The 11901-nt window shown below is 50.2% G+C and overlaps 1 protein-coding gene across 1 annotated transcript; it reads right to left on the reverse strand.

Moving 5' to 3' along the window:
• Nucleotides 1-647: 647 nt before the first annotated feature.
• Wfdc5 (WAP four-disulfide core domain 5) lies at nucleotides 648-7945 on the reverse strand. Its single transcript, XM_028868608.2, has 4 exons — nucleotides 7454-7945; nucleotides 3214-3354; nucleotides 2968-3108; nucleotides 648-2615 (listed from the first exon to the last, which is right to left on the reverse strand). The coding sequence occupies exons 1-4, from the start codon at nucleotides 7536-7538 to the stop codon at nucleotides 2611-2613; spliced, it is 372 nt and encodes a 123-aa protein (XP_028724441.2). The 5' UTR covers nucleotides 7539-7945; the 3' UTR covers nucleotides 648-2610.
• Nucleotides 7946-11901: the final 3956 nt, after the last annotated feature.

The following is an 11901-nucleotide window of genomic DNA, read 5'->3' on the forward strand; positions in this document are numbered from 1 at the left end:
CTTTGTACCTCAGTTCTCTTTGTGAAACAGAGAGAAACCCAGTAGGCCTGTGAGGATTCAGTGGGATTGATTGTCCACGTGAATGAAGGGATATGGGGCACAGAGTGGGTACTCTGCAATGTCTGGGTTTATCGTTGTCCAGGGAAGGAAATGCTGTAGTTTAATTCTGACAGCATCACCTCCCATCACCTCCCAGCTAAGAGCTTGGGACAAGTCATTGTCTCAAAGCTGCTACTCCCCCATTGTCAAACAGGAGTCCTGGTATCCACTTTCTCCTGGTGATGGGGTGAATGATGTCATAGTGTTTTAAAGCAGGGAGCCTAGGGTGGGCACTCACCCTGGACTAGCTAGCAGTCAGTTTCCAGCAGGCTCTTGCCATGTCACCAGCAGCCCCCATCGTCCCTAGACGTCCTACCACAAATACTAAGTTTCCCCTCACAAGTGTGAGGCGTGGCTGAGGCAGCTCAGCTTTAGGCTAGTGGCTTCCGGATGAGCTCTTCTTGTGGCAAAGGCTGGAAGCTTCCAGAAGGATGGAGGCTTGCGGCTGTTAGTTCTACCAAGCAGGTTCCCAGCTAGGCTTCAAATGACTGGAGTGATGCCTCAGCTCCTCCTTCTGTTCCTGTGACGAAACACTCTGACAGACGCAGTGGGAGAGACACAGGGTTTATTTCAGCACACAGTTCAAGATACAGTCCTTCATGGCAGGGGAGTCAAGGCAGCTGATGCTTGAAGCAGTTGGTCACATGACGTCTGCACTCAGAAGAGAGCGATGAGTCCACGCTTGCTTTGCTCGGCTCACTCACTTCGTTTTGTCCAGCTCAGGATCCAATTCCTAGGGGATGGTCCCACCCACAGCCAAGATGGGTCTTCCCAGGTCAATTAGAATATCAAGATAATCCCCCACAGCGATGTCCAGAAGCCTGTCTGGTAATTCTAGATTATGCTAAGTTGGCAATTTATAAACTAACCATTACAGGTAGGACATATACTATCCCCTAGGGAATCTGTGGAAGGGAAGGGACATGGTGGACAGAGACTCTGAACCTCTGTATTATCTGTGTTAATGGGATGGGTAAGGGAACTGAGGCCCAAAAGGAGGCCGAGAAATATCCAAGATGGCACAGATCCCGTGACTCCAGAGAGCTTTCTTTTTTCCCAGGTGTCACCTTGATCCATGTTGTTAGCAACTGTTACTATGAGTCAACAGTTCAGGCATTGGAATCTAGTGAGGAGGGCTACAGTAGCCAGGAAGGGGAACTTGGTCCATCTTCCCCACTGCAGACAGAAGTGGTTGGTGCAGGGCTTGCCTGGGCTACACAGCAGCTCGCCTGGGCTACACAGCAGGGTGACAAGAACAGGAGCAGAATTCCCTAGTCCACCTCTGCAGTAGCCTGCGTCCAGCAGACAAAAGGAGACTCCACAGAGAAAGGGTCAGGGGTACCTCCTTTCCCCTCCTGACAGTCCTGGGGAGGAAGGACAGTCAGGAATTCAGCTGTCTGGGTCCAAGGAATGGGTGGATCCTTGCTGGCTCCTCTCAAGAAGCCCCCATTAGGCCCTGACTACAGGCTGGGCTCCGGGGAAATTAAGAGAAGTGAGACACAGCCCAACGGCCGAGACAGACCTACGCTACACATGGCATCCCAACCGCTGGAGCACCTTTCCCTGGATGTGGGACAATTGGAATGATCTCAGCGAGCGCTTGGCTACAACACGAAACAGCATCAGCCCTGCATTGAGAGGCTCTCTTTTCGCTCCCAACTCTGCCCAGGGAGCTGACTCAGTCAGAGCTCTGCATCTCTGACATCTCTTTAACCCTTGTTAATCTCCATTTATTAAAACAGAGACAGGCTCTGCCTTGGCGGGCGGCCATATCTAGCTAGAATTTAATGGTATTATTTAAATAGAGCATAAATTAACTTAAGAGAACTGCTATTTTCATTACAGTTGGCTTCACAATTCCATTCCATTTCTGACCAGTGATCTTGCAGATCTAGCTCACTTACTGTAGTGACCCCCTGCCACACACACACACACACACACACACACACACACACACATCATCATCATCATCATCATCATCATCCTTTGGAAATGAATTGTTACACCCAAAAGTGGGCCATTTAAACGAAGACATCAAGTAAATCGATGTACAGGGGGTGCTTTACACAACTTGACACGTTACACTGTGGTTCTGCAGGGATGGCGAAGATTGTAACAGCGTGTGTTTGGGAAATTCTGCTAGACATACATTTGCGGGGAAGGACTGTTGGAGGTGGGTTTAGGGCTCCGTAGAGAAGGCGCTGCCTGAGTTGGCATTTTAAGTGGAGGAAACAGAATGTACAGGGAGATGTAAAAATGGCTATGAGGTAGGGTGGGAAGCTCAGCGTGACAGGGGATGGGGAGCTGGAGTGATGAGGTGTGTCTTTAAGGTCTGCTGTGGACCTTGGCACTCAGGAAGAGAAACCAGGAGGCATGAGTTGTAGGGGAAGTGGCGACAGGCCAGTGTCTGTCAGAAGGTAACAACTGCTCTGGAGAGATGACCTGGGTGGCAGGATCTCTTCCTGGTGGGGACCACACCCGAGGTACAGAGCGACGGATCTTAAGCCGGAATTAGCCTAAAGAAAGGGAAAGAAAGGGTTAACCTCTCTTCTGTAACAGTTAGATCCTATCCGTCCAACTCATGATTGCTAAGTCAGGACTCCCCAGCCTCCTTCAGAAGGGCAAACTGATGTCCAAGGCAGCTCGGGACGGGGTCTCCAAGGCAGCTCGGGACGCGGTCTCCAAGGCACTGCATGCCCAGTAAGAAGAGAACGGAGGGAGCCGGTTTCTCTGCCACGCTAATGGGAGCCCGTGCACCCTCCTCCAGCTGTGGCCCTATGGGGGGGCCTCGCTTCTGAGGGAGGTGTCCTGCTGAGACTAGAGCTAGGCTGGAGGGGAAGGCACGGTCCTGGCCCCCAGGAGCGGTACCTTTGCTGGGGTCTCGGCAGTCCCGGCCACAGGCGCCGAGGCAGCATCGCTTCTGGCCTGAGCAGTCGAAGTCTTTGTTACACGTGTGCTTTATAGGGCTGAGGCAGTGGAGTTTATCCACGGGGCACTTTCCCAGCTTCACTGCAATACAGGAGCTTGAATGAGTCTTGCTTGTGCCCGCTAGCCCGGGGGCTTGGGGCTTGGGGCTTGGGGCTTGGGTGGTCGGCACAGTGAGGGGCCATTTACCTGAGACCCTGGGGACACACTGGCGGAAACAGGCTCTGGAGCAGCACTTCATCGACGAGGGACACTGGCGGTCATTCATGCACTGGTCAGGAGTCACCTTGAGGCAAGGTCCGTCGTCTGGTGGGCAGCCCCCCAATTTTTCTGCACGAGAACCCTCACATCACGTAACCAGCTCAGGGTTGTGCAACAATCACTGACTTGGGGATCGCAGGTTCTAACCTCCCTGTCTCTTATTTCTTGCTTGCCACCAGGATGAGTTTTATAGTTTTTCTACCATCTAGGGCTAATTTGACATTCACGTGGCATGACAGATAGGAGAAAAATGAAATTAAAATCTCAAGCTACAGAGATCACTCAATTGAGCATTTGATCCTCAAAACCCATGTTAAAAAAAAAGTGTGGGGGTAGGTGGAGTGGGTGATGGGGTGTGATATGCGTTTGTAATCCTAGCCCCTAGGAGGTGAAGACAGGTTGATTACTGAGGCCTGCTGGCCATCCAGCCTGGCCTACTAGATGAGTTCAAGGTTAATGAGAGACTCTGATTCAAAAACAAGGTGGGAGTCACTTGAGACGTAACACTCTAGTCTCCCTCAAGTTGTCCTCTGGTCTCCATGCTTCCACATATATGTGCACCTGTCCACACATATGTGCAAACATACATACCGATGCATTCACACAGAGTCTCACCTGAGACAATAAGACTGTGCCTGGTCTGGACCCTGCCCACCTGCACCTCCTTGGCCTTATCCTCTGTCACCCCTACTTTCCTGCTCACAGGCTCCTGAGCTGCTCCAAGGCAGCTCTCTCTCTGCAAGGCTCTGGCTTTGCCTGGTACGGTCTTCCACCCTGGCCACTCGATCAGTTTGTTGATCTCAGTTGAAACATCACCTCTGCAGAAGACCCTGCTGCTCTGAGCCCATGGAGCCAGGTCAGCACTGGGGTGTGTGCCTGCAGCTGTCTGTCCCTCTCATGGGCTAGAGGCTGAGACTTGTCACCTGCTTGCCCGGTTCTCCACAAGCACAGCACTCGGGATCTAATGGCCATTGGGAAGAGGGGCATTTGAAGGGAGGCCCGGTGTTGGGTGTATGCCAGCTGCTTACCAATGAGGCACATCTGCCCTGCTATGCCCGCCACTTCAGATTCGGGCATCAACTCTGTCTTTGAGCCTTTGCTCCTAACAGTTCTAGAATGTTCTGTCCTGGAGTTGATCTAATTAGTCTTCTTGTGATGTCACACACAAGTTGGAAATCCTACTCGTTGACACATTTTCTATGAGTTACACACACACACACACACACACACACACACACACACACACGCGCGCGCGCGCGCGCGCATGCACACACACACACAGACACACAGACAGACAGACACACACACACACACACACACACACACACCATTCTCTATATCCATTTGGAGGGAGAAATTAAAGCCCCACAAGGACGGTGACCCGCCTACCCCAACGCCGGCCTAGGCTGGGACTCTCAGGGTCTGGCTCCCTTTAATCGGTTCATTCTGCTGTGGCTGCTTATAGGGATGGGGCTGATTGAGCTTCAGTTCAGTCTAGTATCATGGTTGGATCCATCATGATGTGATCCCGGGACCCTCTTCCAGAAGTTCTCCCTGCTTCTACCCTGCAACCCACCCTACCCAGCTCCACCCACCCACCCACCCACCAGAAGCTCCCCACTCCTTGCTTAGAGTTCAGACAGCACCATTGGCTCGGTGGGTGTCAACTTTCTTCTTTCTGTCCCTGCCTGGGCACTGGCTGTGCACACAGTAGGTGGTCCCTTGCTGGCTTGCGGTCAGCTTTAGTTCTTAAACTGATGGTTTAAGCTGAACTGCTGCCCCCTGCTGGAGAGTGAGCAGTTTAGCTTGGGAGGGAGCACACATTCTGAGGAATGTCTTCCTTGGGAGAATGTGGATGTTTGGGAGGGAAGAAGGGCTGTGTGTGTGTGTGTGTGTGTGTGCGCTGGGGCAGGGGGAGGAGAGGGGGAGAAGAGCCTTTGGAGACTATCTACAGGCCAAGATTTAGTATCAAACTCACAAGCCCAGTGCAGGGATGCTCAGGCCTCAGACAGTGGGCCAAATGGAGCTGCCTGGATCCTAAGCAAGGAAGCAAAAACTTCTAGCAGGCTGGGGGTGGAGGGGTGTGCATGCTGGTGGAGTGTAGGTTGCAGGATAGAGTCCGGGAGAACTTCTGGAGGAGGGCACGGGGGTTGGATTCCAAGGACTAGACTGATAGGGAGGGAACCGAAAGTTGGTGTTTTAAGTGGAGCAAACTGTCAGTGCCACAGTGTGGAGACAGACATAAAAGCCTGGAGCGTACAGAGAGAGGTGCAGGACTTTGGGTGGTCACACTTCCCAACCCGATCTCCTTACCTTCCCTCCACACCCAGGTTTCCTACGCGCTGACCCATTTTCTATGAGTCTCACACACACTCCCCCCTCACGTTCTCTCTCTCTCTCTCTCTCTCTCTCTCTCTCTCTCTCTCTCTCTCTCTCTCTCTCTCACACACACACACACACACACACACACACACACCACAGCTGATGTGTAGACTCCATACCTCTGTAGCAACCATACCTGGGCATGGTTCAATCAATGTATTCAGCTCCACAGATGAAGTCAGACGCAGGAGCACGCCTCGCCCTTGATACACAGCTCTCTACCCGTAATTCTACACAACTGCCAACACCCCGACATTCGAAGGAGGAGCGTGAGCTCTGTAAACAGAAGTGGCTGAGCCTCCACCTAGACAAACTGAGGTTTTCCTTCCCCAATCCCTGTCACCTTCTGTCACTGTCTGAGACTACTGAGAGCCAGGCAGATGTGTCGTGGGAGAGAAACCAGGGCAGGATGGATTGACATGAGTGGTAATGGCAAGGGTGTCACACCCGACCAGGCAGAGCAGGCCCAAGCTCTGGTGGAACCAGGTCTCTTAGCCTGGGTGTGGTGGCAGGACTGCTGTCTTAGGCCCCCTCAGTCCTCCACACATCACCACAAATGTTGTACTTATGGGCATACCTGACATTTCCTCCTGAGAGGAAAGCATGGACCCCATTTCACGGGGAGTAAGTTGGCGAAGTGAGCCTTCTGAGGCACAAGGACCATGATCAGACCCCCTTCTGATGCCATCTTGGTCTTTGGCCTTGGGCAGGTGGTTTACCGCGGTGCCTTGGCTTCTTTACCAGTAAAATGGATAAAAACAGCACTGACTCACTACAACACTGTGATGGTTGCCTGAATCACAGTCGACACGAGGTCTGTCCTTGGAACCTCCTAGCAGCCTTCTGCCCTCAGCCAGGGATCTCCAAGCACCATCCTCCCCAAACCAGCTCATGCCCCAGGCAGAGACCTGTGCCTCTCAGAAGGGTGTAATCCAGGGTAAAAGGAAGGGCTGCCATGTAGAAACGGCTCTCTTCATCTACCTGCCATGCACAGGCTTCCCCAGGAGGAAAGCCTTTCCACAAAGGCAAGGCCAGCGCTGCAGAAGTGAAGGTAGGTCAAAGCATTCTAGCCTGGGGGTGGGGGTGGGTGGGCGGAGGAGTGGCCTCCCCCAGACAGGGCGGCCCCTGTGTGAGAACACCTGTGTGTCCCTCGCTGTCAACACACCGACCTGAGCTTTGTGGGAATGGCCCTGACACAGGGGGAAGGAAGAAGAGAGGCAAAAGCAGAGATTTCTCCCGTCAGACCCCAAATCACAGGGGCCACATTTCTTACTAACTCCCAAGTCCCTTCTACAGGTCCCTGGGGGTCCAGAGGAGGCTTACGCCCGTTAACGCAATCAGAATGGTAGGTATGCTCTCCCGTATACAGAGAGACACATGGATGCATGCGGACATGTCCATAAGCTCAGACACACTAAGCGTGTGTGTATAGACAGAGCTTTGCTCAGTCAGGAACAAAGGCACATGTGTGCCCAGAAATAGGTGTGCATCCTTGAAAACGTTCAGATGTGACTGTAGGCACAGGCAGGCACGGAGAACGTGGCCGAGGTCGTTGACAGGTGAAGACACAAGCATGAAGAAGCATGATGTACAGATGAAAATGCACGTTCCTGGGAGCACTGAAGCGTGTGGAGAGACAGACAGACAGACAGACAGACAGACAGACAGACACACACACACACACACACACACACGTCACTGACTCTCCCAAAGGCCTCCCTCTCCATAGAGAGGAAGAAGCCCCCCCCCCCCAGTCCCCTGGAGCAGAGGGACTCACGACACTCACCTCCCTTGTTCCTGCACCGGGCCACAGGCAGCTGGGTCTCCAAAGCCAGGAGGACTACCAGGAGGAGGGAGCTCTGGAGTCTCATGTTTCTTTTGTGGCACTCAGTAAGCTCAGGGCCCAGAGGCCCCAAAATTAACACACCTACAGCTCCAGGGATGCCAGAGCAGTTGAGTCAGGGGAGGAGGACCAGAGGACGATTAGGGTGGCTTGTGTTTCCCTGATCTCGTCCCCACCCCGCTGCCTGACATCTTCAAGGCAAGGGGTGCTTGTGCAAGAATTGAAGGCAGGTGGCAGAGGTCCTTGTGTGGGGACTGGGATCATCTAGTTCTGCCTGTATTGCTGACTTGGCCTCTGAGCATTGGGCAAGTCCTGCCGTCTTTGGGCCTCAGTCTTCTCATCTGTATTGTGGGGAGTGGAGGAGGGGTTATAAGGAAAGCCACACACGGTGACTTTCCTTTAAGGCAGTTCAACTTACATGGCCGGCTCTGCCTGGGAACGTAAGCCTTGGCCACCTCCACCCTCTGACGACAGGTATCTGGAACATCTGGTACAACAGGCCAGTTTATTGTGCCCAGAGATGCATAAGGAGATGGCACTGAACTTGTTGTGTGAACATGCTTACTAAGTATTTAATTCTTCCATTGGTTTCCTTTGGCCAGTTCCCAGGTTGCTCCCTACTGCCTGTCCAACCGGTACTGGAGATTAAACCCAGGGCCTCTCACACGCTAGGCAAGCATTCTACCACCGAGCTGCGTTCCTCACCCCTTTAACGTTTAAGTTTTGAGACAAGATTCCTAGCCTGGCATTGTCCTTGCTGCTCTGTTGCCCAGTCAGTCCAGACTTGGGATGTTCCTGCCTCAGTTTCCCGAGTGGCTTTGATTACAGGTCTGCACCACCAGGCCCAGCGTAGCCCCCTTCCTTCCTCAACGTTCAGTGCAACTTTCCTACAAAGGGAGTTTTACGGCTCCGTAGTATGAGCTCTGCTTGCCGGTTACCCCTGCCTTCTCCAGAATACTGAGGCAGACTCTCTGAACTCACGCCTCCAGGATCTCAATTCCTAAGACTCCAAGCAAAATCCTTTTTATTTGTGCATGTCCTGAGTTCAGCTTCGTTGATGGTGTGCAGGGTGATAGTTTGGTGAGATATTTGCCCCTCTGACTCTCTTAAGGTCTTGAAGCTCCCACGGTGTCTTAGACAAGGGGTAGGAATCAGTTTGGACGGCGAGGTGCCAAGAAATGGGGACAGCAAAGGGCCAGGGTTGGGACTTCCTTCTGGAGAAGTTGGCTCAGGTTGGCATGGTGGATGAGGCCAGGCCTAGCCTCTCATCTTGGGACCCTGTGGATGGAAATGAGACCAACATCCTTGGGGAGATCACTTCCAAAGACATCTAGTGGCATTGCCCTTTGCCTGGGCTGGCATGCCTCTGCAGGATGGATAAAGCATGGCTCGGGTTTGACTAAATTCTCTAGCTAGAGCTAATGTAGGTGTCCATGAGACTCCTGTCCTCCCTGGCCACCTGAGCAAATCACCCTCCTTTCACTAAGCGGCCACACCCTAAGTGTCACACCTGAGATGATGGCTCTGCTCTTGGTGGAAGAGAGTAGCTGAGGTGTGGCATCCCATGGGGACCCAAATGGAAACTCCAGAGCACAGTGCTCCATCAGCACTGGGACAATCACGACCTTGCCCCAACTCTCCCATTCAACAGATGAGGAACATGTTAGTCAGATGTGGAATGGATGGCTCCAACAACACACACCTAATTCCTAGGCGACTTCCTGGATCTTGAAAGCAGGGGAACACTTCATGTGACCCAGAGGTGACATTCCAGGGTTTGTCTCACTTACCCAGTCCCAGTCTGGGACGAAGCAGGAAGGCTTGGGTTCAACTTGAATCCTTTATGCTGTGTTTTCAGCCCTCAGGAAAGGAGGGGACCTTGTCGTGTCCGGGCTGATGATATTTTAGGATTCTGGCACGTCTTTTGCTGCTTAATTTTGGTGGGGAAATTTTATGGGCTCCATTTCCCCCAGTTATAAATTGTACACATCCATTGACGACATGCTATCCCAGTTAAGATTATTTTGTAGACATTGTCCTGTGTTGTAAAGTGTTCTCTAGACACCAGGGGTTCGGATGGCAGTGTGCTGCTTTAAAAGACAAGCCCATGTGAGCTGCTCTTTGCTGAAAGACGGGAAGGTTTCTTATCTTTCTTTTTCACAATCCCAGTCTGGAGTTCTGGAGTCACATCTCAGATACTTTTTAAAAATTTGTTTAAACAGAAATATTAGGTCAAAGAGCGTGGTGGATTTCTCCAGGCTGCGGATGTACCTGATCAGCATTCATTTCAGAAGTCAAAAGGAAGAGGAGAACCTCCATCTGTCCTGCATAGACACCTGCCATTTTGTCTGCCTCGTGTGTCTGCCCTTGGTAGATCCACTGCCTCCTGACGCAGCTCCTTTAATTCTGGTTGGTTGTCACATACCACATATTTCTCCTAACACAGGAGAATCCGGATGAGACCACTAGATTCCCGCCCCTCATCTGCCCTCCCCTCACCTGTCTGCCCCTCACCTGCCCACCCCTCACCTGCCCTCCCCTTACCTGTCCACCCCTCTCCATCTGAGTCCTAAGCAGAGAAGGCCCTGCTCACATGAGGACACTCCAAAGTTTGTTGTTGCTGCCCATGGCCAGATAGTTCCTGGGCACACCCAACACAGGATATTTAAAAAACAAAACAAAAACCCAAACTAAATAAAACCTCCACTAATGGAAGCTTCTCATCTTAATTGGTCTTCCTCGGAATATTGGTGAGAGTAAACATTTCTCATGTTTCCACTTCACTTTGCTTGGAGTATTTTCCCCTTTTGTGAATGGCTTGCTTCCCCATTTTGCTAAATTTTGTTGGATGTCTTCTTATTTTCATTTTTGAGCTACACAATCATAATTTTTTTTGAAGAGCTGTTTATATCTTAAGGATGCTGTATGTGAGTGGTGATAGAGTGGTGTGTTGGATGTGTGCTGGACAGACAGACCTGGTTTTGAATTTTAGTATTGCCAAGTCCTAGTTGATTTGAACTTTGATAAACCTCAGTTGTTCTTCTATAAGATGGACTGAAATAATATTTATATTATAAGCTAGTTTTGAGAACTGAATAAATTTGATAAGTGCTTCTTCTAATTCTCTATTCCAAATGCATTTTCATTTTTTTTGGACTTGTCCCAAAGTTTTAAATTTAAGGGTGATCAAACCAGCCTTTTCACTTACATTTGCTTTATTTAAATATCTATTTATCTATTCTAGTTATACAAATGAAAATATTTCGTTATGAGAGTTCCATAGATGCACATACTATACTTTGATAATGTTCATCCTTGGGTTGCCCTTTCTTTAAAAAAAGATTGATTTCTTTTTATTTTATGTGTATGAGTGTTTTGCCTGCATGCATGTATGTCCTTCATATGAGCGCAGTGCTTGAGGAGGTCAGGGAAGGACATAGGATCCTGGAAAAACAGGAGGTTATGAGACACCAAGTAGAGGCTGCGAACTGACTTGAACCTGGGTCTTCTGTGAGAACAGCAAGTACTTTCAACTGCTGGGTCGTCTCTTCAGACTCAAAAATCCAAATTTCTGTTACTAATTAGCAACCAGAACTTTGTAAAAATCCTTGTCATATATGTTATAGGGTGTTCTAGCGTCATTTCTGTATATGTGATAAAATATCCTGACAAGAAGCAACTTAGAAGAAAAACTTGATTTTATCTTAATTCCACCTTACAGTTGTGGGGGAGTCAAGGCATCCAGGTGGGGAAGTCAATATAGATATGTTACATGTAGATAGGTTACATCACAGTTACAGTCAGGAACAGAGAGAAACAAACCCAGCCATGCTCACTTGCCTGTGCTCAGCTTAATTTCCCCTTTCTTACACACTTCAAGATTCACTGCATAAGGAATAGTGCTGCCCACAGTGGGCTGGGTCTTCCCACGTCAATTAGTGTAAATAAGACACCACCCATAGACATGCAGACACCTTAACCTCACATAGGCAATCCTCATTGAGACTTCCCAGGTAATTCCAGGTTGTGTCAGGCTGACAAGTGAAGCTTACCATTATAATATACTGTTGCTGGGTTTCTGTTCTTTTTCTTCGGTTCTTTTTTGTTTGTTTTGTTTTCAAGACAGGGTTTCTCTGTGTAGCTCTGGCTGCCCTGGAACTCTCTCTGTAGACCAGCCTGGTCTTGAACTCAGAGATCTGCCTGTCTCTGCCTCCTGAGTGCTGGTATTAAAGGCATGTGCCACCACTTCTTTGTTTATTCTTGATCCAGTACTGTTATAATAGTTACAGCCTCACGATGTTGTTGAGTTCTGATATCCATAAATTCTACTAATTTACATGGTCACTTCTTACATCATAGTCTTTCATTGCCCAATATGAACTCGATGAGTA

The sequence above is a fragment of the Peromyscus leucopus genome, chromosome 4, assembly GCF_004664715.2.
Source record: "Peromyscus leucopus breed LL Stock chromosome 4, UCI_PerLeu_2.1, whole genome shotgun sequence".
Classification (NCBI taxonomy): Eukaryota; Metazoa; Chordata; class Mammalia; order Rodentia; family Cricetidae; genus Peromyscus; species Peromyscus leucopus.